The sequence below is a fragment of the Patella vulgata genome, chromosome 6 (assembly GCF_932274485.2).
Source record: "Patella vulgata chromosome 6, xgPatVulg1.2, whole genome shotgun sequence".
Taxonomy (NCBI): Eukaryota; Metazoa; Mollusca; class Gastropoda; family Patellidae; genus Patella; species Patella vulgata.
The window spans coordinates 28073260-28101094 of record NC_065884.2 but is presented as its reverse complement, the minus strand read 5'-3'; the positions used below and the strand labels follow the sequence as shown (position 1 = coordinate 28101094).

Genomic DNA, 27835 nt, shown 5'->3' with positions numbered 1-27835 from the left:
CTCGAACATTAACTTTGATAATACAGTTAGAAATAAGGTCACGGCAAGCATAAACGAAAAGGGCCCGAGATAGATGGGAAGTTTGGACTCAAGGTCGAAGTCAAGGTCACGGATGGTTACAGGTGACTAGTGGAGGTCACCACGACCTTTCACATTGACCACGCCCATTGACTTCCTTTCGGACACGGGCCCTTTGCGTTTGACCCTTTTCTGACCGAACAGTGTGCGACAGGAACAAAGTAAACGTCGATGGTTCAAGGCAAGGTGATAGCCTTCGAAAATGGTTACGGGGTCAAGGTCGTAAGTCAAGGTCAAATGTCCCAAAACTGACTTTGAAAAGTTTGAGTTTAATTTTCTGTAACATGACCTTGACCTACGACTTTGACCCAATTATCTTTTCTGGGGGACGTCGTCTCTGCTTTCACCTCGAACATTAACTTTGATAATACAGTTAGAAATAAGGCCACGGTAAGCATAAACGAAAAGGGCCCGAGATAGATGGGAAGTTTGGACTCAAGGTCGAAGTCAAGGTCACGGATGGTTACAGGTGACTAGTGGAGGTCACCACGACCGTTCACATTGACCACGCCCATTGACTTCCTTTCGGACACGGGCCCCTCTGCGTTTGACCTTTTTCTGACCGAGCAGTGTGCGACAGGACCAAGGTAAACGTCCATGATTCAAGCCAAGGTGATATCCTTCAAAAATGGTTACGGGGTCAAGGTCGTAAGTCAAGGTCAAATGTCCCTAAAACGACTTTGAAAAGTTTGAGTTTAGTTTTCTGTAAGGTGACCTTGACCTACGACTTTGACCCAATTATCTTTTCTGAAGGACGTCGTCTCTGCTTTCACCTCGAACATTAACCTATACAATACAGAAAGAAATAAGGCCACGGCAAGCTTAAACGCAAAGGCCCCGATATTGATGGGAAGTTTGGACTCAAGGTCAAAATCAAGGTCACGGCAATATTCACACCTAAAGGCCAATCCACTGATCAACACCAAATAGTATTTTATAGAAAATGGTGGCTTCGCGCAAAAATTAAAGTATACGAAAATTATATTAATTTTTATGAACTGCAGTGTTAGGCAGCTAGTGCAGTGTGTCTGTTTCCGTCTTAGTGTCTTGTTATTCGAGTCTAAATAGTAAACAAAGCAAATGGCGTCAAACGGATGAAGCTCTCTCTCGTTAGAAATTAAAAGGTCGGTAAAATAAAAAGTTATTGATCAATTCGGCTGAAATTTGGTGTGTGGTCATTGCTAGTCCCCCTGAACATCCTCTGAAAATTTCAAGTTCCTACGACCACGGGAACTGGTAGAGGTACGAAAGTGCAATAGCGCCGTTCACTTCGGGGTGCACACTTGCGGAAAATCATAACGAGGAAATAAGTCTTCTTTAGTTGAATCAAGAAAATACAACACACTAATGTCGACTAAATAATCTGGACTACTAAATCGCGGGAAAGAGTTACTCAAATAGTAAGTGGAGCAGGACTGACTGCACCTCACAAAACCAAAATTATGAGAAATGAAATGAAATGAAATGGGTTTTTTTTTTAACTCTCTTCTGTTCTGCTCCTAAACTGGGCTAATGAAGACGAGCATACGCCATACAGTGTGCTATGATGGAAATTTTGCCCAGGCAGCGGCACTACGGCCTACACTTATTGAATTCCAACTGCCAAGGGATCTTTTTTTACATGCAGGCTAATAGGGTATGTACAAGGGACCTCGTTTTTCGTCCCATCCGAACGACTAGACAGCTGTCCTTGTCAGACCCTCCATCCTCCATCACTAACAATATGGAGAAACCACGCCGGAAAAACTGGATACCAAACTTATGAGACAAACCTGCGGACAAGACACAAAAACTACACTGACATTGCAAGCAATAAACAGTAAAAGTATATCAAATCAAGTGAATGCATGGGTACGGGTGGAGGTAGTTCAGCTCTGAATGTAGGTCTCATTACACTCTACAGGCCGTGTGTAATGAGACCTACGTTCAGAGCTGAACTAGGGTGGAGCTAGGTGGATGTCCAGAGTCTGTGATAAATCTTCACTCAATATGAAAACAAACTCACAAAATTTCAAATTTGAGTACAACAGAAAACTCAGCTCAGCTGTACATTAACGTATACGTATTAGGCTACTCAGCCTATTGGTACTGAAAAATACCGAAAAAACGTCTTTTGATCCTAATACTGAACAAATCTGAAAAACCCTTTATACTGAAAAATCACTTTAAAGTAGCTAAGTTTCTCACTTAATATTATCCAAAGTCTTCAACATTGAAAACGCGAATTATTTGTCAATTTAAATCAACACTGATTTTGTGATCTTTGACTACCGGGAAAATATGGGCTTCTGATATCTAATGTTTAAGACAAAATAAACATTTTACCATGGGTACACGAATCGTGTACCATAATACGTTTCAGCACCATTTGTAACTAGAGACTCAAAAAACGAGGCTAGACATATTCTATGAGTTATGCCAAACTTGACATCAAATTCTTAGCTGGAGAGCATGCGCAAAAAATGCTATCAGTGTAGACTGGAATAACTTCACGCTAGAGATTGCAATTCGATTGAGACGTCTGATGTATTTCGCCTAACATAATTGATTAGAAATTAGAGTAAAAACGGAAACGATCGAATGTAAATCAGTTTATATACATTCATATTACATTATTATATGGGTTGCGACCTATTTGTGTCAATTTCTTGGTCCCAAATATTAACGATTTAGCTCCTTTAAATACTGAAAAAACAAAACTAACAAAAAAAGACTAAATACCAAATTATATGTATTATTATTATGTACTGAAAAATAGGGATCCCACGATTGGGTTTCCGGGCTCCTTGCATTGGCTCATTATAGCACTTTTTAAAATTCTGATTGGGAGGAAGGCCAGGAAAAGATGATGTCACACAAAATGACGGCCTATGGAATGCAAAAAAATATTTCTGTACATTTTGCCCCAGATCGCAGCTAATACAATATGGATTTTCATGAAAATTAAATATGCTAACAACCTGTATTGGGATGTTTTCTAACTAGTTCATATAGAAAATACCGTGCTGAATGATGTAAACGTGAGAAATTACTGTCCGATAAACAATAACCCTAACCATGACCTACCAAGAGTGCCCCACAAGTCTTATATAATGTGTGACCTAGAGTGCCCCACAATTTTTATAAGTGGCCTAGCCTGACCAGTGACCCACCTACAGTGCCCACAAGTCTTATGCATGACCTACTGTGATCCATGACCAACCTAGAGAGAGAGAGAAATATGGTTTAACGTCCACTCGACACAAACTAGGTAATTTCGGGACTAACACATGGTTCAATTTTATTTCAATAATTCGCTTGCGCGTAGACGTCTTTAGTAGTTGTAGGAAACCGGAGTACCCGGAGAAAACCTACAAGGTTGGACAGGCGACCCTACTCCTTGTGACATACAACTGGGGAATTGAAACCACGCCAGTTGACTCAATGACAGACCTTATGATACAGCGCGCACATGCTAACCAATCGACCATCCAACCCCCCCCCCATGACCAACCTAGAGTTTCTCACTATATTTATGTGTGTTCTACCTTGACCCACCCATTACCCCCCTGGAGTGTCCACCATTTTCATGTGTGACCTAGAGTTCCCCACAATTTTATGTGTGGCCTAGCCTGACCCATGATCTGCCAAATAATTTTTGTACATGGCCTAGGTTTTTTTTCGTTAATTTGTGTTGATTTTTCTGTATTTAGGGTTTTTCAGATTTTTTCGGTCATCACTATCAAAAAATGTTTTGCAGTATTTTTCAGATCTTTTTTGGTATTTTTTTGATTTTTATACAGCCGAAAAATACAAGAAAGACAAAGATGCAAGTGTTGTCATTGCATTTTGATAATCTGACAATGGACGTCATAAATTATGTCAAAAGAAGTTAACAAGAAGATGTTTGCCATTACCAATTTAACTCAGATAAACCATCTATCGTATCAAATATTATATACCACTGAAAAATTCATAAAGACACTCCTGAAAATGCCAACATAGCCCTGATGAAACAAACATGTTTTTGATATTTCAGATGTTTAATAAAATGAACAAAAACCAAGATGTGTCTTAACAATAATTATCAACTTATAAATAAAATAAGTAAAGACTGGCATGGATTATTGAAGGCTCTATCAAGTCCAAATAATCAACTGAAAGCTGCTGAGGATTGGATTAAAGATGTTATGTCCTGTGGATATGAAACCAAACCAAATTGGACAACCTTACTGTCTGAATTGGTGGACATAGAACCGAAAGTTGAAACTGACCAATTAGTTTTGTAAGTATAATATAATTAGACTTTTAGTAATGGGTTAGGCCATTACTTATTAGGGCCTACTTGGTTTTGTTTGTAATTTGCCCCAGAATAGCAAAAGCCAACAGGTCCGACACAGCTTACATTCTATAGAATGTATTAAGAGCATCAGTAGTTTTCTGGCATTTTGAAACAAAATCAATTTTAGCCAAAACATATTTTATGCATGAAAGCTGAAATGAAGTTCTATTTCTTGATAATACTCAACAAATAAATCTGGACAACATCCGACTTAATTCTATTATTCACTAATACACCACAATGCGATTAAAATACAGATTTATTTTTCGTTTCATTTTTAATACGCCCACATTTTCATGTGGACGTATATTGTCGTCGCCCCTGTTCGTCCGTCCGTCCACAATTGTTTGTGAACAGTTTACAGGTCACAATTTTTATCCGATTTCAATGAAACTTTAAATATAGGTTTATCACCCTAAGATCTCGGTTCCTTTCGATATTGGCATGTATCGGACTGTAACTTCATGGATTATGGCCCCTGATTGTACGAAAAATCACGTTTTTAGCTTGTGAACACTGTAGAGGTCACAATTTTTATCCGATTTGGTTTAAACTTGAAATGTATGCTTATAACCCAAAGTTCTCGGTTCCTTTCGATATTCGCACATATCGGATTGTAACTTCCTGAATTATGGCCCCTGATTGTACGAAAAATCGCGTTTTTAGCTTGTGGACCCTATAGAGGGCAAAATTTATATCCAATTTAAAAAACCATATTATTATATCACCGTTGCACCCTAAGAACGGCTGAGTTCGAATTTCGTTAAAATCGGCCCAAAACTGACAGACAAAATGGCCGTCGTTCGTTCTCAAATAGCGTAAAAATATGGTATATCAAGGTTGTGGACCCTATAGAGGTCACAATTTTTATCCGATTTTGTTGAAACTTAAAATATAAGTTTATAACCCAAAGATCTGGGTTCCTTTCAATATTTGCACATATCGGACCGTAACTTCCTGAATTATGGCCCCTGATTGTACAAAAAATTGCATTTTTAGCTTGTGGATCCTATAGAGGTCATAATTTTTATCCGATTTAAAAAAACGTATTATTATATCACTGTTACACCCTAAGGACAGCTGAGTTCGAATTTCGTGAAAATCGGCCCAAAACTGACAGACAAAATGGCCGCCCTTCGTTCTCAAATAGCGTAAAAATATGGTATATCAAGGTTGTGGACCCTATAAGAGGTCACAATTTTTATCCGATTTTGTTGAAACTTAAAATGTAAGTTTATAACCCAAAGATCAGGATTCCTTTAGATATTTGCGCATATCAAATTGTAATTTTCTAAATTATGGCCCTTGATTGTAGGAAAAATCACTTTCTTTTTAGCTTGTTGTCTATCCATCTCTCGAAAATGTGGGCGTATCCTGCCTGGCAGCCGCTAGTTATACTCTCAATGGACTTCACAGGTGCATGTTCAAGAATTTTGAACAGCAGGGGGTCCAAGGTGGAGACAACGTCAACTTTGGAATGAGGTCTGGGAGATTACCTGAGAATTATATAAAATCAGAAGCTCTGAGACAATATTTCTGCCCATTTAAGTGCATACATGTATAAGATTTAAGTGGAGGGAGGCCCAGTTGGTGGCAATGCTTTGCATGGTTTTTTGTTGACTTTATTTCGATGATTGTAGGAGAGAAAAATGTGCTCTGTCAGAGCAGACAAGGGTTCGGACATGCACCTGCTTCACTACATTAATGTCTGACAAGTTGTTGTTGGAGGTCTTGTCAGGGATCAGGCAAGCAACTTTAAATCCTGTAAAATCAGTCATTTGATTAATAACCAATCAGTGTCAGTGTTCCTAGTGGCTATTTGGATATACAACTTTTGCTTTGTTTTGTTTTCTATCACTACAAATGTCTACCCACGATAAGAACTAGACCCAACAGACACATTACCCAGAATGAAGGTTTTTTAACAACTCTTCCAGATCCTGGTGTACTTACACACTTGTTAAATATTAAATGTTACCCACAGATAAATCATCCGAAGCTCCATGGTCCTGTAGCTGTTTTGGAAAGTTCAAGTTTATCTTTTTTTAAAACTTATTATGGTAGGCCTATTATGAACTATTTTGTTAAACAACCTTTTATTTTCAGTAAACCAAGAATTGTACTGCTGTCTTCAGACATACAGCGCCTTCTAATGGCAGTTTTCTTCCATCATCGTCACTCTATTTCTTGTACAGCTCTTCATGTTTTTCTAACCAAGATAAAACCCCATCTTCGTTCTGAGTCGTGGATGATGAAATTACATGTCATGCTAACCAAGCATGTACAGAGTACAGTAACAAGTTTATCCATGTATAAATTTTCCTGGTGCAATAGTCAGCTGTATCAGAGCCTGTTAAAGTCTTTAAAAAATAGTGAAGACCACATTCCTTGGCAGAAAAGTCAAGCCCAGTTATCAGGTAGGTGTTATCTTTAATGTATAATCTATTTAAAAACTATATTTATCTTCTTGCTTCTTTTTATTTTGGTAGCCATGGTGGCTCAGTTAGTAAGGTGCTGGCTCTATTATCAGTAGGTCCAGGGTACAAGAAATTTCCTCAGTATTTTCCAGCCTGGTTTCCCCTAGTCAGTGATTTAGGATTCAGGATGGAGGGCCATTTGGATGGGCCGAAAACCAAGGCCCTATGTACATATTGATGTGCATGTAAAAAAAAACTTTGCAATTGGAATTCGAAGAAGGGTAGGTGGAAACATTTTCCTCACAGTATACTGCATGGCATATGCATGTTTTCCTTAGCCCGGTTGGGTGTAGAAAAGTAGGACAATTCCTTGATTCAATTCCCTACACAAGTGGTTTTTTAACAACCATAATTGGTTTATTAATATAAACCTTTAGTTTTAGGATTATATTTGTTATTATTATATGCCCACATTTTCATGTCTGTCCACAATTTTTATCTGATTTTGATGAAACTTGAAATATAGGTTTATATCCCAAAGATCTCGGTTCCTTTCGATATTGGCATGTATCAGACCATAACTTCAAAGACTATGGCCACTGGGGATCACGTGGCTAAGTGGGTAAGACGCTAGCTCGCTAGCCTGGAGGTCGGGTGTTCGATCCCTGCATCGGTCGAGAAAGTTCATCCAGATTTTCCGGCGTGGTTCGCTCTTGTCAGGGATGCAGGATGGAGGGCCTGACAAGGACAGCTGCCTAGTCCTTCGGATGAGACGAAAAACCGAGGTCCCATGTATATATTGGAATGCACGTAAAAGATCCCTTGGCAGTTGAAATTCGATATAAGAGTAGGCGATAGTGCCGCTGCCCAGGTAAAATTTCCCTCATAGCACACTGTATGGCGTATGCCCGTCTTCATTAGCCCAGCATAGGAGCAGAACAGTAGGACGTTAAACCCCATTTCATTTCATTTGACGAAAAATCACGTTTTTAGCTTTTCGACACTTAGAGGTCACAATTTTTATCTGATTTTGATGAAACTTAAAATGTATATTTATGATTGAACTATGATTCCGATATAATTAGCCATTTACTTTGTTGCCTTTTTAATGTCATGGGTTTCTCCAGTTCCCCCCCCCCCCCTCGCCCAGCGAAGTAAACAAACTACATTTTAGTCCCCAAAGGACCCTGCATTAAAGATACATTATGGGAGATTAGATAAAGAGCTGGCAGTTCTCACTATAATAGTTAAAAACTAGATAATGTAAAGGGAATTTGCTGAAAATTTCAGTCAAATTGATCCACTCTGAATCAAGATTTTAGCAATTGAATTTTTGGCCTAGCCTCCTCGATCATCATTACAAAATGTGGTAGGATAAAAAACATAGTCGACCAGCAAATCGGAAGCTAATCAAATAAACATCGCAGGCTAACATTGACATCGAGAGTTAATTATGGTTTGGATACGTTAATTATTGTCTAATTAATAATTTAGATAACATTTCAGACCTAAAGAAAGACCTGCAATAGGCAGATTTAGCTCTTGCATAATGTATGCTTAAGTGAACATCAAACCTAATTTCCCAGAAAGATTATTATCGGTTAACGTGTGTGCGTTGCATAACAAGGTCTGTCATTGAGACAAGTGGCACGGATTTGATTTCCTGCTTGTACGTGACAAGGAGTAGGGTCGCTTGTCCAACCGTGTGGGTTTTCTCTGGTTTCCTCCCACTGCTAAAGACTCCTACGTGCAAGCGAATTAATGTATTAAAATTGAACCATATGTTAGTTTGACTAACTTAGCCCTGAAATGACCTTGTTTGTGTCAGGTGGAGGTTAACCCCATTTCTCTCTCTCTCTCTCTCTCTCTCTCTCTTTCTCTCAATAATTATGTTGTGTAATTATTATTAATATTTTCTGTAGAATTATTCTGCTGTCTGGATAAAGATGATGTAAAGTTTTCCCAAGAAGAAAGTTCCAATTTATATGACAATGATGTTGAAATGATTGAACACAATTACAAACAATCTGCTAAAGGTATTACATGCGGCGATTCTGTTCAAAGTGTAAACAGCCCAGAAAAGTTAACCCCAATCGTTTCTCAGATGTCTCAATGTATTGTTATATCATCATCATCTGAAGAAGAAGAAGAAGAAACTGAACCAAAAAATTCTGGTACAAGGAAGAGAAAGCAACAAGATTCTCCTGAAGAACCTCCAGCAAAAAGAACTAGGGAAGCCTCAGGTATTGGGATTTTTTTGTTTTATTTTTCATGCCCTGGCTTATATTTAAGTAATGATCCGTAGATATAATATCATGTACAATCTGATTAAAATCATGATGTTGTACTACATTATTCACATCTGAGATATTTTCTTTGATGACAACAAATTATCTGCATTGGTGTATTGTGGGAATTTGGGTTATAGTATTACTGGTTGATACTCATCAAAAAAGTAGGGGATATTGAAATGCAAATACCTATGCAGGTAGGTTGTGATATGATAAATAGTCATGGACACTTGACATGCTTTGAGACTGTGTTCACAGATGAAGAACTTATCGCCCCAACAGAATCACTCAGCTGCATGTGCGACACACAGTAGCGCCATACACGTGGGAGGGGTTCATTGTCAAATTTGACACTTCAAGGAAGGGTTGATGAAAACTGCCGCGTGCAGGTTTATCCTATCCATGTTTGCTTTCCTATCGGTTCTTGCATAAGATTTACTGTTTAGCGTATATTTGCTTTAGTGTGTTACCTTTAATTTGCAATGAGACGACTTCAACATGATGAACGTCTTCTAAGTGCTATTTGTATGCTTCAAATGGATTCTACACAGCGAGCATTAGCCAACATGCTTAATGTGTCACAGTCTGTGATCAGCAGATTGTGAAACGGTACCAACAAACACACAATGTTGATGATAGACCTCGTTCAGGTCGTCCTAGAGCCACTACACAAGCCCAGGATCGATACATTCATACACAGGTCCTGCGAAATCGAGGACAAACGGCCAATCAACTTTCTGTAAACTTGTACCAAGTTACAGGAATTCGAGTCAGCCCCCCAAACGATTAGAAATCGGCTACATGCAGCCAATTTCCATTTGCGACGGCCGCATGTTGTGCCTCCATTAACTCGCCAGCACATGGCAAACAGGCGTCATTGTTGTAGGCAGTGTAGAAATTGAGGTAATTGCGATGGGAGCATGTAATGTTCTCAGATGAGTCCATATGCCTTGGCCAGCCATGAGACCTGACCTTTACCCTACAGAGCATGTCTGGGACATGATCGGGAGACGTGTTCGTCAACCGACAACACTGCAAGAATTTTCCGTGGCTCTGCAAGAGGAGTGGGTCAGATTGCCCCAAATCGTGATTGGACGGTTGATTAGGAGCATGCCACGACGAATTGCTGAATGTCTGAGGATTGGTGGCACAATTAATCATTATTAAGACAAAAATCAAAAACGTCCATTTTCACTTTTGACAATGTATCTCTTTGCGAGTGAAATGGTGCTGTCGGATAAGCCGCCCATATGAACTGTTTATGTTCATGTGTAGGCAATTGGCCTGTTATTAACATACACTGGTTACCTCTAATAAAAACAGCAGTGCATTTCCACAGTTTTGTATTGTTTCTGAATATCCCCTACTTTTTTTGAAGAGTATATATAGAACTGAAAAGTGGTGTTATAAAATAATAGACATATACCGGTAAAACTTGTTTGTTTATAACCACATTCCGAATCCAGATTCTGTATACAGTCTCTGTTTTCAGTAGATCCATATCCATACACGAATCTGCGAAACTGCTTGGTGATGTGGATTCTTTGGTTTTAAATAGCGTATAGAATATCAGTCTTCCTTCCATGAAATCAAAGTTCTTAAAACTGTTTGTTTGTGACTTGAATCTGGAAGGAGATTCTAGATTTGAATTCTGTACCATGAAACATACCGGTACCATTAAATCTAAAGTTGATATGCTGCTTGATGGAGGTGTCTATGTTATCAGGCCTATTTGATTTCTCTTTCAGACGAAGATACAAAGATTGATTTATTTGCAAATCTCACAGCTGATGATAAGGTATTGTTTGTGTACTATTATTTGTTTCTGCAGGTTGGTGTGGTGGACTGTGATTACCGATAATCACAAATTTATTGCCCCTGACACATTTGAAACCTTTTATGTGTGCTCTATGGTTCCGAGATTGCCAGACTGATTGGGAGGTATTTTTGATTTGGTTGGCCCATCCATCTGTTCACAATTTCTTTCAACAGTTCTCTCCAAGTTATCATGATGCACTTGTTCCAGTAAGACCCATCTTGCGATTAAAATCTCACTATATGCATAAGTCCCTTTAAAAACTGATTTAAAATATATTATAGGTAATCACTATAGTATGAAGTAATTAATGATTTGCCAATCTTAATAAATAGCCATGGGCTAAAATCTAACTATATGCATGGGTCCCTTTAAAACAGATTTTAAAATATATTATAGGTAATTACTATAGTATGAAATAATTAATGATTTGCCAATCATAATAGCTAGCCATAGGCATGTTTTAGGCCACACCAATATGAATTTCTGTTCGTCTGGATCACCTATTAAAATCCTGCCTCTGATTTCTTTAGGAAAAACCTAATTTAAAGAGTACATAAAATGACCATAACAAAATATATGTACTTAAAGCCAGTCTTTATTATATACACTTAATTCAAATCCATTTATAATTAATTGAGACATCTTCACTCAAAGTAGCAAATATAGGCCTCCCCTAAAAACGACTTTGCCAATTATCGAAAACACTCTTAATCCTCACAAACCCAAGTGACCAAATGCTTATTAGACATGTTTATTACTTAATTTAGGGGTTTCAGGTCACGTGATTTTAGCGTGAAATCTGACAACCAGCGGCTGAAAATAGCCTGCTTCAATCTACGATTCTGAATTACTATTTTATTTAAATGTATTACTAGCAATTGTGTTGTAATAGTTTAATATCAATCTTGATAATTCAGGCTCAAAAATTATCGAAATGTAAGCAAAATTACCGTTTATGTACAGGAGACGCTCGCGGGAAAATGCCGTCTGACGTCACACGGCTGGGGATTTTCCATTGCTACGGCTCACTTCATTGGTGAATCCACATCTTAGTTTCTGGGGAATTTCCACATAGAACCAATCAGACGATAGATGACATTTTTTTGATTATTATGGTGTGTAATACCCCGAGCTACGACAATTACAGCCGTAGAAATCGGGATATTTCTGTTTTGCTGACTGAAATTTGCTAAATTTCGACTAAATATGGCCTTCTTTTTTGTGGTATCATTCCAGATTATAAATATTTGACATAATATACTATTCAAAAAAAGTAGGGGATATTTGATTTTGGGGGCATAATACTAAAATATGCAAATGACTACGAAAAAAGTCACTATAGAACCTAACAGAAGAAACATTTCCAGTTACATGTGACGCCCAAATGCACCAATAGCTACCGCATGGAATGCAGGTGATGCTTGGGATCATCATGGGGGTCCAACCCAAGATTTGCACGACTCTGACTTTGAATGTTACAGTCATTGTGGCATTGAATTCCAGGGTGGAAACATCAGTTTAATTGTTTTAGTGACCAGAAAACAAATTTTGATATGCGTCGGCTTACCCAAAATGAAAGGTTACGTGCCCTTGGCATGCTACAGATCGGCACAACACAGGCGGTTGTGGCGCGGACGATGAATGTTTCTCAGTCTGTCATAAGCAGGCTATGGTCCAGATACCGTGATACACAATCTGTACAGGACAGACCACGCTCAGGTCGACCAAGGGCGACAACTCAAGCCCAGGATCGATTTATCCGTACCTTGGCCTTGAGAAATCATGTCATCACAGCAAATCAGATCAGCGCTCGTCTTCAAACAGACACTGGTGTGAGAGTGAGTGGCCAGACAATTCGGAACCGACTGCATAGGGGTCACCTTCGCGCCCGACATCTTCGTGTGATCCCTTGTTTGAGAGATCATCACATTCAGGCAAGACGTCGTTGGTGTAGGGATCGTCAACACTGGGATAATCGACGCTGGAGCAATGTGATGTTTTCAGATGAGTCAAGGTTCACTGTTGATTTTTTTGACAGACGTAGGAGGGTGTGGCGTCGTCGAAACGAGCGCTTCCAAGACGTTAACGTCATCAGACATGATCGATTTGGGGGTGGTTCTGTTATGGTGTGGGGAGGCATCACTGTTGCTGGAAGAACGGCTTTACATGTTGTTGCAGGGCGTGTTACAGGCCAGTACTACCGGGACAACATCTTGGCAGTCCATGTTGTGCCGTTCGCACGACGTCATGGCCGCCGTTTCATCTTCCAGGATGACAACGCAAGATGTCACAGGGCCAGGATCGTTACAGGTTACCTCCAACAACAGAACATCACCACATTACCTTGGCCAGCACTGAGTCCCGACCTCTCCCCCATCGAGCATGTCTGGGACATGCTTGGACAGAGGTTACGTCAACGTCAACAACGTCCTGCCAATGTCCAAGAACTTGCTGCTGCGTTGCAACAGGAATGGGACAATCTGTACAGGACAGACCACGCTCAGGTCGACCAAGGGCGACAACTCAAGCCCAGGATCGATTTATCCGTACCTTGGCCTTGAGAAATCGTGTCATCACAGCAAATCAGATCAGCGCTCGTCTTTAAACAGACACTGGTGTGAGAGTGAGTGGCCAGACAATTCGGAACCGACTGCATAGGGGTCACCTTCGCGCCCGACATCTTCGCGTGATCCCTTGTTTGAGAGATCATCACATTCAGGCAAGACGTCGTTGGTGTAGGGATCGTCAACACTGGGATAATCGACGCTGGAGCAATGTGATGTTTTCAGATGAGTCAAGGTTCACTGTTGATTTTTTTGACAGACGTAGGAGGGTGTGGCGTCGTCGAAACGAGCGCTTCCAAGACGTTAACGTCATCAGACATGATCGATTTGGGGGTGGTTCTGTTATGGTGTGGGGAGGCATCACTGTTGCTGGAAGAACGGCTTTACATGTTGTTGCAGGGCGTGTTACAGGCCAGTACTACCGGGACAACATCTTGGCAGTCCATGTTGTGCCGTTCGCACGACGTCATGGCCGCCGTTTCATCTTCCAGGATGACAACGCAAGATGTCACAGGGCCAGGATCGTTACAGGTTACCTCCAACAACAGAACATCACCACATTACCTTGGCCAGCACTGAGTCCCGACCTCTCCCCCATCGAGCATGTCTGGGACATGCTTGGACAGAGGTTACGTCAACGTCAACAACGTCCTGCCAATGTCCAAGAACTTGCTGCTGCGTTGCAACAGGAATGGGACAATCTGGACCAAAATGACCTTAGACGTCTCATTAGGAGTATGCCACGTCGGATCAATGCTTGTTTGGCAAACAGAGGAGGATTTACCCGTTACTGACTTGGTTGTGATGCTGTGGTAACTTTGCTGTTTGACCCCGGGTATCATTTTACCCTTATAATGGTCAGTCTGTGCCTTACTTAGTCTAACGATCATTTGGAATAAATCGATGAATGTGAACTTCATTTCATTTTGTCATTTGTTTCTTCGTCAGTTTCATTAGGTGACTTTAATAACACTTAAAAATCAAATATCTGCTAAAATTTATTGATAGTCCTGTTTAAATCCAAGCTATGACTTTATCTAGTGTTGATATTTTGATTTTGTTTTTGTAATTAAATGTTAAATAATCAATCTGAGTAAATATTTAACGTGGATTAGGCCATGAGATATAGAATATTTTAGCAAAAAATATAAATGACACACCATTACTTTTAACTACACAATAATATGTTTTATTGATCAAGACCTTGAAGAACTAAAGTTGAAATTCGTTTGACTGTAGGACAAAATTTTCTTAAAAGGTCTTATAAGAAGCTTGTTTGAATAATAGGTTGTTATAGTAGAAAAATAGAATTATTTACTGAAAGTCATTAGTAAGGCCAAAATAAATAAAATAAGAAAGATATCCTCTGTCAATCGCAAGTTTATTTATGACAATCACAGCTTGTAGTAGCATGTGGTGAAGAGATAGTAATGATGTATGGGATTTTGTCCGTATATTCCGGACTTGTCCGAATCTTTTTTCCAAACGCCTAAAATTGTCCGACCGGGAATATGCCCAATCGGACATCAAGACATGGTGAATAATATTCAAAATTCCGAAATTACTGAGTGTATAACTACCCCTCAACCCAATTATCGTTGATAATACGCTGGATTTATTAGGTAATTAAGTGATCAACATATTTATCGTGTTATACCGTCTAATAATAAACCTACCTTGATTAACTACTTAATCTGCCTTGATTGACTGACTTAATCCTTTGTCGGACAATTCATCAATCTAATCTTAAACAGAAGTCATTGCTTTCCCTTTGTCCGACTATTCATCAATCCAAGAAGAGTGATTATAATTTTAATCCACCTGTTTACCTGGTGGTTTCTCAATTGTCAAGCATTTTAATCGCATTGATGTGAGCCGACAGCATCTGTAAACTAATCATAGATGTCACATATCCTAAGAGTATATAACACCCTAAATCAATGGACAGTCATTTTGTCTACGATATCTTTTACGTCTTTTTAGACTCCATATAGAAATTCTCATCCACAGTGGCACTTTCCCGTGATCTCGAGCGCCGCACGAAAATCGCTTACGATGAAGCTATGTGCCGTGAGTCACGTACGCCAAACGCTGCAGGAAGTTACGTCTTTTTACAAGTAGGTACGGATCAGCAAGCTTTCATTCTATCATATTACGAAAACACGTAATTTTATAGAAATATCACTGACATAAATTTGAATACCACAATTAAATATGAAAAATAGCGAGGTGTTCCCATTTTTATTACGCACAGATTTGAATATTTTTGTGACTTTTTATTAAGAAGAAAACGATTCTTATTCCGAAAGTTCTACATTCATTTGCTGCCGTATAAACGAAGACACGTAATTTTACAGGAATATTAGGCTTACTGTTGTGAATTTGATGCCGAAGCAGTGGACAGTCATTTTATTTGCCATATCTTTTACGTCTTTTAAGACTCCATATAGAAATTCTCATCCACAGTGGAACTTTGCCGCAATCTTGATTGCCGCGTGAAAATCGCTTACGATGAAGCTATGTGCTATGAGTCACGTACGCCATACGGTGCAGGAAGCTATGTCTTTTTACAAGTAGGTACGGATCGGCAAGCTTTCATTCTATCATATTACGAAAACACGTAATTTTATAGGAATATCACTGACATAAATTTGAATACCGTACGGGAATTAAATATGAAAAATAACGAGGTTCACCTATTTTTATTACTACAGGAGTTGAATATTTTGTTAACACATGATTTTTAATTGTGGTATGAATACGTCAGCTTAAATAACAATAAGAGTTATGCCCCTTTATTTTCGGTAAAATGCCCGACAGGAAAAATTTTGAAATCCCATCACTGGTATAGATACAGGCTACTGACAACACACTCTTGCCTATTGCTACCCATGTACCCAGGATCTGCAAAAAGGCAAACTTCCATCTGTATAACACTGGCAATATTCGATCCTATATTGACCTTGATGCCACTAAAATGTTATGAAATGCTTTCGTTATCTCATCTTTAAATTATTTTAATTCATTATTGTATTCATTTCCTAAAACTCTTGTACATCAGCTACAGAAAATCAAGAATAAAGCAGCTCGAGTTATCTCTCAACAAATCATCTGACCATATTACACCTGTTCTAAAACAGTTACATTGGCTACCGGTTAATCAACGCATCATTTTCAGTACAGAAGTCAAAATTTGGTGAGAGAGCTTTTGTATATGCAGCACCAAAAGAATGGAACAAATTGCCACTGGAAGTCCAAACCTGGCTATATTTAAACCACATCTAAAAACCCTATATTTTACCCATACTTATCAACTTCATTTTTCATTATGTATATTGTAACTTGACTATTCCTTTGTATTCTTATATTTATTTGTATATACATATATGTTTTTTTTATAATCATATTTACATGTACATTGTAAAGTGCCACAGAGACAGCGCCGGGGGGGGGGGGGGAGGCGAGAGAGAGTTTTAAACAGTCATGGTAGACTGGATTGTCTACCTAGTGAAATTTAGTGAGTATTGCCACTGGTTGACGAATCTAGAGTAGTGAACTTTGATCCCAATTATTTAATTCCAACCAGTTTCTCACCTTGGTACAGGGTCGCAGATCATGGTAGACTGGATTGTCTACCTAGTGAAATTTAGTGAGTATTGCCACTGGTTGACGAATCTAGAGTAGTGAACTTTGATCCCAATTATTTAATTCCAACCAGTTTCTCACCTTGGTACAGGGTCGCAGATCGCCAAAAATTAGTGGTGGGGACAGTCCATACGTGGGCGACTATTGGTATAGAGGGGGGTTCGGGGTCCTCTCCCTGAATTTTTTTAAAACTAGACGCTCTAAAACGCACTCTGTGGGTATTTTCAGCATCATTTTCTGGCAAACAATTCTAATCCCTGAGACAGCAAATGATACGAAATCTAATCTAAAGATGAATCTTCAAGCCACCGTTCACGATTTATTCTCTCATGTACACTACAAGAACTAGAAATATTTACACTACTGAGATCCCAGCTCCGCCTCCATCCCAGTAGTGTTCGAAGACTACGTAAAGTCTTTGAGCAAAATGTGTATTCAATTGGATACACAAATGTACAGGCCTACGTAGACGTTCTACATTTGAAAGGCGCGGCATTTTCTAACAGATGAAAATAACAATTTTAATTTGTTTTTCCAGTTCAAGTTACGTGTGCGTGTTCAGTTTAAGCAAACTTGCATCGATTGACCTCACGAGTTTGTGTTTGCACGTGTTTTTCAGGTTTTTCATCTTTATATGCTCAAAAGTCACGTGATCCATGTGACTTTACAATTTTATGAAATTAAAGGCTTCTTACTACTTACTATCGTTAAAAACACTTTTAAATTTATTTGACTTACCAGAAAAAAAAATTTGTTGAAATTCATCAGTGTCAAGTTTTTAATTTGGCTGAGTATATATTTAAAACTAAAGATCAGTACACTTATATCCACTCTGCCCGTTTCTTTTCCCTTTGTCTTCTTTCTGGACGGCCCATGACAGGTTTTAAAAAATGTCTTTTCCGATCAATTTCCTAAATTTCTAAACCATCTTCAAAACAGCAAAAAATTTCACTTACTTGTAATAATAAGTACACGATTCTTGGCTCAGCTTACTGTACTCCAAAAAATAGAGGGTTCGGGTCTTAAATTTGAGATTTAATTGCCTATATTCCACAGAGAGAGATAGAAACCAGTCTTTAAAAATACGTTTATTTAGTATGGCAGCAAATCTAGCAATGAAGGGTTCCCCTGATATATAAACTAAATCCTTTAGTTAGGTGTTTTATCATCCAGTATACCAGATAAAAACAAAATCTCAGTTATTCCTTAACTTAATACCCAGCGTATCAGATATGCACATATTATTATAAACTCTATGGAATATTTTAATTATTTACTGTTATAATATGAATTATCACTTATTCCCTGTTAAATAAAAATCGGTCACCGGGTGCAGCTGTACAACTTCAAGGACTCTGTCCTTAAGTACCTGGGACCAACTCTACATTTTCTGAAATGTCAATAAAAGCTCTGGAATGATTTCAATTTCAAAAAATAAACAGTTAGCAAAACATCGGAAATAAGTAGTGGGGACACAGTATATCATGTCCCCACCACTAAAAATATTGGTGGGGACGCGTCCCGGTGTCCCCACCAGGATCTGCGCCCATGCCTTGGTATTATTATATCTAGCAAAGAGAATCGGTTTCAGACCAGTTATTTGCCCCTAAATTGGAAATCTAAATCAGACCAGTTATTTGATGATCTCGCTTATGAACATGGATGTAACAGACTTTAGTCATTATACTTAGTCACATCTTAATGTTATTTTTGAAAAAATTTTCCACGTTACAGATGCCCTTTGTAGGAAACTACGATATTGTAAACTTGAATTTCTAATAGGAGTATATCAGTCCATCCATCTATGCTACCGTTTATGTAAATTGTGTACTTTACTTTTTCGATGTTCTCTCTTTTAGCTTTTTTTTCTTGACAGAATCTTTTTACTAAACAGGTCTACATTTCTTCCAATATGCTATTTTGATTTTGTTTTCTTTATTAAATGTTAAATAATCAATCTAAGTACATATTAGTGTGGATTAAGCCGTGAGAAATTTTCCGAAAAATGAAAATCACACATCATTATTTTATACAAATCATTTACCATGCAATGTTTAAATCAGTAAAATTTATATAGTTTCTGTTAAATCCTTTTATAGATATGCCTGTAATTAATAAATTTTTCACAAACAGTGCACAAGTCTGTAACTTTAGGCTGATTATATGCCCGCATTGAAATGAGTCACATATTGTCATTGCCAAGTCCACCTGTTCGTCTGTCATCTACGAGAAGGCTAAAGTTATTTTCTGATTGACTTGATATTTCTTCAGATGAAAAATTCTGCTGATTTTGAACGATTGCTCTTGATCAGTTTGAAAAATAGTGTAGTTATTGGATTGACTGGAAATTTATTCAGAATGTTTATGTTCATTAGACGAAGATCAATATTATAATCTGATCACAATGTTAATTTCAACAGATGCAAACATTACAGTGTAAACATTCAATCAAATCCAATTAGTTTAAACTGAAATTAAATAAAAAGAAAATGCCCCTTAACATCTGTTAGTATTTTCTTGAATATTATTCAAATTTTGAATAAATGTATACTTTCACCTTAACCCACATACTGGTCTATAATGGACTTCACCTGACCAACTACGAATTGCACACTGTGGTATCAGTAATAATTTTTGTGTTTTGTTTTTTTCAGTTAAAGATAAATAATTTAAAAGACGGTTGGAGGTGTGGTCAGAAAGATTCTTCTCTAAACTTCAATATTTTTGTCACTTCAAACCCCCAACAGGTAAGATGTTAAGACAAATTTATCTCTACAGCACATTATTGGTTCCTCTTTACATTATTCAAACCGTGCTTTTCTTTGATTTGCTTTCTTGATAATTTCGCTGACTTTCATTGATTTATTTGATTGCTATCCATGATTTGGTTGTGATGTGATAAAATTCCTACCTTGGACTGAGATTTTCTGTCGGCTGGAAAACTGAACCAGACGAATATATGCCGAAGAAATAGAAAGGGGCACAATATGTCCCTATTGATAATGTGATACATCTTTCACCTTTGTAACCAAGTTTACTTTTTTTGACAAATGATGAAAATTTGTAAACTTGATTTTTTTTATGAGTAATGTAAAATGTATTTTATATATACAGTTCAAACATGTAATGTCAATCCTTCAGGGACCATTGCTCTTATGTTCAGGAAAAACATGGAGTAGGATAAAGAATTCAGTCGAAAGTTTAAAATATGGAAAGCGGTATGTCTGGAACTCTTTCACAGAGATTATACTACCGCAAAATGTCATACCTGATATGACCAAACAACAAAACGAAATATTAATGAAAAATTTATTAAGTTTGTTTATTTGCAGGTGTGTATTGTTTATCAGTTTTTACATTAAAGTTTGTTCACTTGCAGCTGTGTATTGTTTATCAGTTTACAATAAAGTTTGTTCACTTGCAGGTGTGTATTTTTTATCAGTTTACAATAAAGTTTGTTTATTTGTAGGTGTGTATTGTTTATCAGTTTACTATAAAGTTTGATTTTTGGCAGATGTGTATTGTTTATCACTTTACTGTAAAGTTTGTTCACTTGCAGCTGTGTATTGTTTATCAGTTTATTTGTAGGTTTATTTTGTTTATCAGTTTACTATAAAGTTTGTTTATTTGCAGCTGTGTATTGTTTATCAGTTTACTGTAAAGTTTGTTCACTTGCAGCTGTGTATTGTTTATCAGTTTATTTGTAGGTTTTTATTGTTTATCAGTTTACTATAAAGTTTGTTCACTTGCAGCTGTGTATTGTTTATCAGTTTATTTGTAGGTTTTTATTGTTTATCAGTTTACTATAAAGCTTGTTTATTTGCAGCTGTGTATTGTTTATCAGTTTACTGTAAAGTTTGTTCCCTTACAGCTGTGTATTTTTTATCAGTTTACAATAAAGTTTGTTTTTTTGTAGGTTTATATTGTTTTTTAGTTAACTATAAAGTTTGTTTTATTGCAGCTGTGTATTGTTTATCAGTTTACTATAAACTTTATTTATTTGCCGGTGTGTATTGTTTATCAGCTTATTAAATAAAGTTTGTATATTTGTAGATGTGTATTGGTTATAAGCTTATAATAAAGTTTTTGTTTATCAGATTATAATAAAGTTTGTGTATTTGTAGGTATTTGTGTATTGTTTATCAGATTACAATAAAGTTTTTCTTTATTTATAGGTAGGGAGTATATGTGTATATATTGGTATATCAGACTACGATGAAGAATGTTTAACAACAGCTTGTGAAGATCTATTGTCTAATTCTGCTATTATACCATATGATAATACAATTGTCTTTATGGAATATGCTATTAAAGAAAAGGTAACATATTTTAACTTAAATGCGCGAACATACCTATTGTCTATAACAAATTAGTTATGAATATCCTTTTTAGAACTGCTGATGTCATTTCAACCAAATTCCATATATATATTTATTGTAAAAGGTGGGAGTGGTTGGACTTTCATGTGACGAATATTGGTACCCTAGATGCAGTTGCTGATTACACTATTTTGTCTATACCTTTTTTTATGTCTAATGGTTTGGATTGTTCATATAAGGTTTTATTTTTTTTAAGGGATAAAAATGGACCAAATTTCAAAAATCCCCGTTTAAATAACTGCAGAATGATTTAATTTTAAGTTTTTTTGTAAATAAACATCAATCAGACCATGGTCATTCAGATGTATTTATAAGAAAGAAAGGTGGAAATGATTATCATCACCATTCAAGAAGTATTCTTATAACATTTCCATGCGTCACTACTTTGATTTCTGTACTAGGGGGCCACGGTGGCTCAATGAGTAAGACGATGGGTCGCTAACTAGGAGCTTTGTGTTTACTCCCAGTGTTGACCAAGAAAGTTCCTCAGGATTTACTGGCTGTTTCCACTTATTAGTGGTGTCAAAGATGTTGTCTAGTTGTACGGATGGGACAGAAAACCAAGGTCACATGTACACATTAGTGTGCACATAAAAGAACCCTTAACAATTGGAATTCAAAATAAGGGTAAGCTGTAGTGCCATGGTGCGGACAAAATTTCCTTCAAAGCACACTGTATTATGTATGTACATCTTCATTAGCCCAGTCTATGCAGAAAAGTAGGACGTTAAACCTCATTTCATTTCATTGCTTTCTGGATATATAGGTATATATTTCTGAAACCTTTAATACCGTACTATGATTCATCTGTCACCAATCATTCATATTGCTAATATAGTTATACAAGTTTTTATACTTGCCATTGCCACTGCCCGTCCGTCTTGTGAACACTCTACAAGCTACCACATTCTGATTGTTTTGAAATTGATGTATGTTGTTTGCATTAGTGAGCTGAAGAAGCCAAATGAATTTCAATAATTTTCGTTAATTTCTTCCAGAGTTATGGCCCTTGTTTTACTTTGTTGAACCCTGTAAATGTTCAAAGCTTGCAACCTATATTTTATACTTAATCTCATCTGTATGAAATTTTCTTGTAAATGTCCCCAATCCAATTACCTACAAAAGAATAAATATGAGAAAACTCTTGTTGACTGGATGATATAGCTGCTGTGGGCGTATGTTTCGTTGCCTGGTAACCTATCATTTATACTTACTCTCTGACAGTCAAATAAGGGCTCTAAGCCTTTTGTTGTACTTATTAACAGTAGAAGTGAGATAATGAAGATAAACCATCCTCTTGTCTTCAGTTATTAATTATTAAACCATATATACATTATAATTACTTTACCCATTGTTTACAATACTAATTCATTTTTATACACCCACATTGAAATATGGTCGTATATTGTTTTCAACTTATTATCCAATTGACTTTAAATTTATACACAGTGTTTAAGGTCACGAATAAAAAATCTTACTCATTTTCAACGATTTCTGATAATTACTGCCACCGTTAAGGCCCTTGATCACTTTGAAAAATCTTGTGTACTCTAGAGACTAAAGTTAATATAGATTGTTTAAGGTTACGAGACAAACCATCAAAACAAATTTTAATGTTTTCTGATAATTACTTATAGGTTATTACTCGTAATCAGATTTTCATGTGTTGTAAATGTTCTCATTACTGACAAAAGAAAAAATATGCGTCAACACTTGTTGACTACCCCAATACGACTTAGCTGCCGTGGACATATTTCATTCTGTCTTCCTTCAAATAAGCTGCTGGGGGCATTTATTCGTTGCCTGACAATGTTATGTGATTTATATTTTAGTTCATAGATATAACACAGACACCAACCCGAGTCTTTGCTTCTGTAATGATGGATTTATGTAAAGTCTTCCCTAAACAGTTCATTGATATAGTTTCAAAAATTATTACAGAGAAACCTATAAGTAAGTAAAGTTATTAAATTTGTATGTAGTCTATCTGCTAGTTGGTGGGTTGGATGGCTGAATGGTCTAAGGCATGCATTTTAGACCATAAGGTCTGTCATGGATCAAGTGGCATGACTCTGATTCCCAGCTTGTACGTGACAAGGAGTGAGATCACTGTCCAACCTTGTGGATTTTCTCTGGGTTTGTCCTGAAATGATATAGTTTATGTCGACTGGCCATTAAACCCCTTTTCTCTCTCTCTCTCTCTCTCTCTCTCTCTCTCTGCTAGCTATATAGAAGCAGTCAAATAAAAACTAATGTTCCCAAAGGAAAAGCCATTAAATGTATTGTGATTGGAACTTTTAAAGGAAAAGCAATTGTGAATAATTTGTTGGGAACAATGAATTATACCACGACTCTCATATATTCAACAGTCTGTTCAGTATTTACAAAAATCTGATGAATTAAAATTTGCTGATGATATACAAGTACAACCTGTAAGAGTTGGGTAAAATCGGGAGATTATTTACTGTTGATATTTACTATTGTTATTTTTTTATACAGCCTCACAACAACACAATACGGACAAATCATATTTATATATCATTGTAACATCAATTAGAATTTTAAATCCAAGTCTTTATAAGTCTTGTTTTGATTGCACAATAATACACTTGTGATTTCAGATGTATATCAGAGTGAAATAATATGTAGAATTTGTTCTGAAAGTATGGAAGAAAGAGATCATCAATATTTTATTAGGTATAATTGAATGTGTCTTTTTATTGACGTCAAATAATATACAGATTGATTCTCTATAAATAATGTCCATTTCCAAAATGACCTATTTAAAAGCCCACATTTTATGTTATATGATGGGCAATTATGTACCGGTAGTCATCACCCCTGTCCATGGTCTATTCTTGTAAATATTCTAAACCTCATATTGTTGGAGATATTGTTTGGAAACTAAATCTTACAAACAATCTACAGGTCAAAGTGTTCCTTGACTGGCAATGTATATTATTTCAGCTCTTGATAATTCAAAAGCACACCTGGGTCAGTAAAATTTCCACTAAACAATTTACAAAGTAATAAAGGCGTAAAATTGTGACTAAAAACTGGTTTGTATATATTTCTTTTCTTTGATATGACTATCTTCATTGCTCAGAAACACAATATCACAGTATTTTTCAATGTTTGTTTGTTTACAGGATTATGGTTGCTACCCCTAGAGTTATAGATGAACCAATCATCTCAATTTTACAATCACTAATTGAACTCAAAGTAGACATATCACCAGATGTAACAATTGATCTGATTGGTTGTTTATCGCTGTCTAGAACTCAATTATCTACCAGTAAGAAATTTGGAAAATTTCTACTACACTTCATCAATAAATATGGCAAGCAGGTATATGTGCTTTCTTCAATATATGATAACTAATAATTAAGCTTACTTTGTTTTAGAATTAAACGTTTATTGTCCAAGCTGATAGTCCGAAAGTAAAGAGAAGTAAGAACCAAAGGCTTGCTACTGTAAAGATTTGAAGTAAATCACCCATACTATTGGTACTATTACACACACAGACTGTGATCTCTTTATCCATTGTCTACGAATTAACTTGGTGAAAACATTGAAATATCCACCAGATTTACCAGTGGTCCTAAAAAGGGATCCAGCTAAATAGATATGAACTTATCTTTAAAATATTTTGGAGTATACATGGTGTATACCCTTTTCATTAGCTAAGTTGGTGTAGAAAAGAAGAAAGTCAAATCCCATTTCGTTTGGATAGTTTGATTAGCATACATGTAAATGGAGCTTCAGTATAAATTGTGTGTTAGTATATAAAGGGTATGATCTTTGAGATTAGAGTATTTTACCTACTATTTATATAAAGCATTTTAGGACATTAAATTTAGGACAATATTTACTGTTGCCCAGACTTTTTACCTGTTGATGGATTTCATTTCCTGACAACTTATATTTTTGCTTCCATTTCAGTTCCAGACATCAGAATTATCATCCATGGCAGTTATATTAGACAGTCATTCTACGTTTTTGAAGAAAGCTGCTGAACTTGCGTTTAAAAAATTTAATTCATTGTAAATATAACTGATAAAAACAGTTGAATAGTTTATAAATAAATTCTTTAAAAACACTTTGATTGAAAAATGTATTTTTTAAAATAAATGGATGTTTTGGCTCTTTGGATCTCAGTTCCCGACATAACGTCACACCAGCGTTTTAATTTATTTACAAAATACGAAACAGTGCCATGTGTAGTAGTTATGCATTGTTGAAACTATATAATTATTTGACTACCAGATAGTGAATAAGTTATTCTTTGAAGTTACGAATTGAAATGGATATATAACGTCCTACTTTTCTGCAAATATTCATTGAGAAACAATAAAGCAATACAGTTAGCCTGACATTTATATGCTGGCCCCCTTAGTTATTTAGTCGGAGCAGAACAGTAGGACGTTAAACCCCATTTTATTTGATTTCATTTCTTTAAGTTATTTACTAGACGCCATTATCCCCCAGGTTAAATACGTTACCATGAGATTTCGGCGTGCATATAGGATTGCCAGGCGCAAAATATCAATTACTAAAATTTTGAAATCGCTTTGAGCACACGGTGCCGACACCAAACGACGTCATAATGATGGTTGCTAGGTAGAAGCAATGCCAGATTAACCATGGTGGGGGCCTGGAACATGTGGGGGGCCCTGATCACCGACCGCGGAGCTGTGTCCGGCGAAGTCGCCCACCGCAAGCGCCAGAGGCGCAATGCCCCGCAAGGGGGGTCTCCCCCCAGGAAATTTTCAGAAATTGGAGGCCGGAAACGTGATTTCCTGGCATTTCAGGCACTTGTGTCGGAGCCAATTTGAAGTACCTCCCCCAGAAAAAATAAAATTCTGTCACAAAATTAGCTGCATTCTGTCGTTATTTCAGTGGACCAATCCATGCGAGTGCTATGAAATGATGGCATTTCTAGAGCAGGGGGCTGGAGCCCATTGAGCCCGTTAAATCCGCCACTGTAAGTGAGCAGACCTACATCAAACCTAATTTTGAAGTCGCTCAGTGATAAATAACGGGGTCACTTGATTCGGAATCGTATTATATCCCCCACGATGATTTGATGAATGGAGGCCGTAACGTTACGACCAAGCCGTAACATCAAACCTAATTTTGAAGTCGCTCAGTGATAAATTTCGGGGTCACTTGATTCAGAATCGTATTATATCCCCCACGATGATTTGATGAATGGAGGCCGTAACGTTACGACCAAGCCGTACTCGATTTTTGACGAACGTCTAACACTGTAAGTACCCCTTGGTAATACGAGATTTAATCAAGAAATCTGAATATTTCGTGTGATCATGATGTGGATCTCATCAAATTCAGCTTATACCCACAACAAATATCAACAAGAAGAACAACAACAACAACTATAGCTTATATACAATCATACGTCAATCTGAGGCAAAATTCGCGCTACTCGAAATGATGGGGACGGGTAATTTGTTCGAGTTATACGATAATTCAAGTTCGACGATGTTCTGTCCGATAGATTTTTGTGGGGGGCCCTCTAATGTGGGGGGGGGGGGGCCTGGGCCCCATGGTGCCCTGTGGTTAATCCCGCGTTGGGTAGAAGTATCAAAATTCTAAATTTGTTCAACGTTCATGCTAAACATGTAAAGCGACAATGAAGTAGACAGTTTTCGTCTTAATAATAGAAATAAGATGAAACAGAAATTACATGAATACAAGTTAGAAATTAGACGTTAGAATTTTGAATCTAATACACCGCCATAATGTTCTCCCTTTTAAGTTTCTGATACATTGGCGACATAGCATGTAAACTATGTTTTGGTTTATGCTAATAATAGTAATGCTCTTCCGAATATTAAATAACAAACAAAACAAATTGACTTCAATAGTTTAATGGAGTAGTTAAAAGCAAAATAAGTATGAGAGTGCATTTTGACTAATCACGCAACACGTATAAAATTTAATTGAACCGATGAAGTAGTCTGTAAATATTCTAATTGGTATTTTATCTTGTACTATTAAAATAATTATACATCATGTACGCATTAATGAAATTCTTCTATTTCCATATTGATACGTTCACATTTAAAAGTGGTCGCATATTGTCCGTCATTGTGGACGCTTTAGAAACTCAAATTTGGAATTGGAATTTATACACAGTGTCTTTGTTAGTGAGACTGAAACCAAGAAGCTTTTAGATTTTCAACGATTAATTTTTGCACAAAAGAAGTTTCAGCAGAGGCGGATCAAGGCTTCGGCGGACCATAGGTAGCTCGGTCAGCTGGACCGTTTGCGAAACTACACCGTTGTAAACGAAAGTTC

The 27835-nt window shown here is 37.0% G+C and overlaps 1 protein-coding gene across 2 annotated transcripts; it reads left to right on the top strand.

The window, feature by feature from the left end:
• Nucleotides 1-1347: 1347 nt before the first annotated feature.
• LOC126824711 (uncharacterized) lies at nucleotides 1348-26007 on the top strand. Of its 2 annotated transcripts, none has more exons than XM_050554046.2 (11): nucleotides 1348-1478; nucleotides 4097-4342; nucleotides 6506-6816; nucleotides 8739-9059; nucleotides 10856-10905; nucleotides 19790-19882; nucleotides 21311-21454; nucleotides 23347-23467; nucleotides 24136-24211; nucleotides 24664-24862; nucleotides 25457-26007. In XM_050554046.2, the coding sequence occupies exons 2-11, from the start codon at nucleotides 4125-4127 to the stop codon at nucleotides 25559-25561; spliced, it is 1638 nt and encodes a 545-aa protein (XP_050410003.1). In that variant the 5' UTR covers nucleotides 1348-1478; nucleotides 4097-4124; the 3' UTR covers nucleotides 25562-26007. The 2 variants fall into 2 exon arrangements, with proteins under 2 accessions (XP_050410003.1, XP_050410002.1); XM_050554045.2 differs by lacking the exon at nucleotides 1348-1478 and adding an exon at nucleotides 1535-1903.
• Nucleotides 26008-27835: the final 1828 nt, after the last annotated feature.

Excerpts from the sequence above, each read along its gene's own strand:
- LOC126824711 (XM_050554046.2), top strand. The coding sequence starts at position 4,125 with ATGTGTCTTAACAATAATTATCAACTTATAAATAAAATAAGTAAAGAC. Across the intron at positions 4,343-6,505 it reads GAAACTGACCAATTAGTTTT|TAAACCAAGAATTGTACTGC; the intron begins GTAAGTATAATA and ends TTTTATTTTCAG. Across the intron at positions 6,817-8,738 it reads AAGTCAAGCCCAGTTATCAG|AATTATTCTGCTGTCTGGAT; the intron begins GTAGGTGTTATC and ends TATTTTCTGTAG.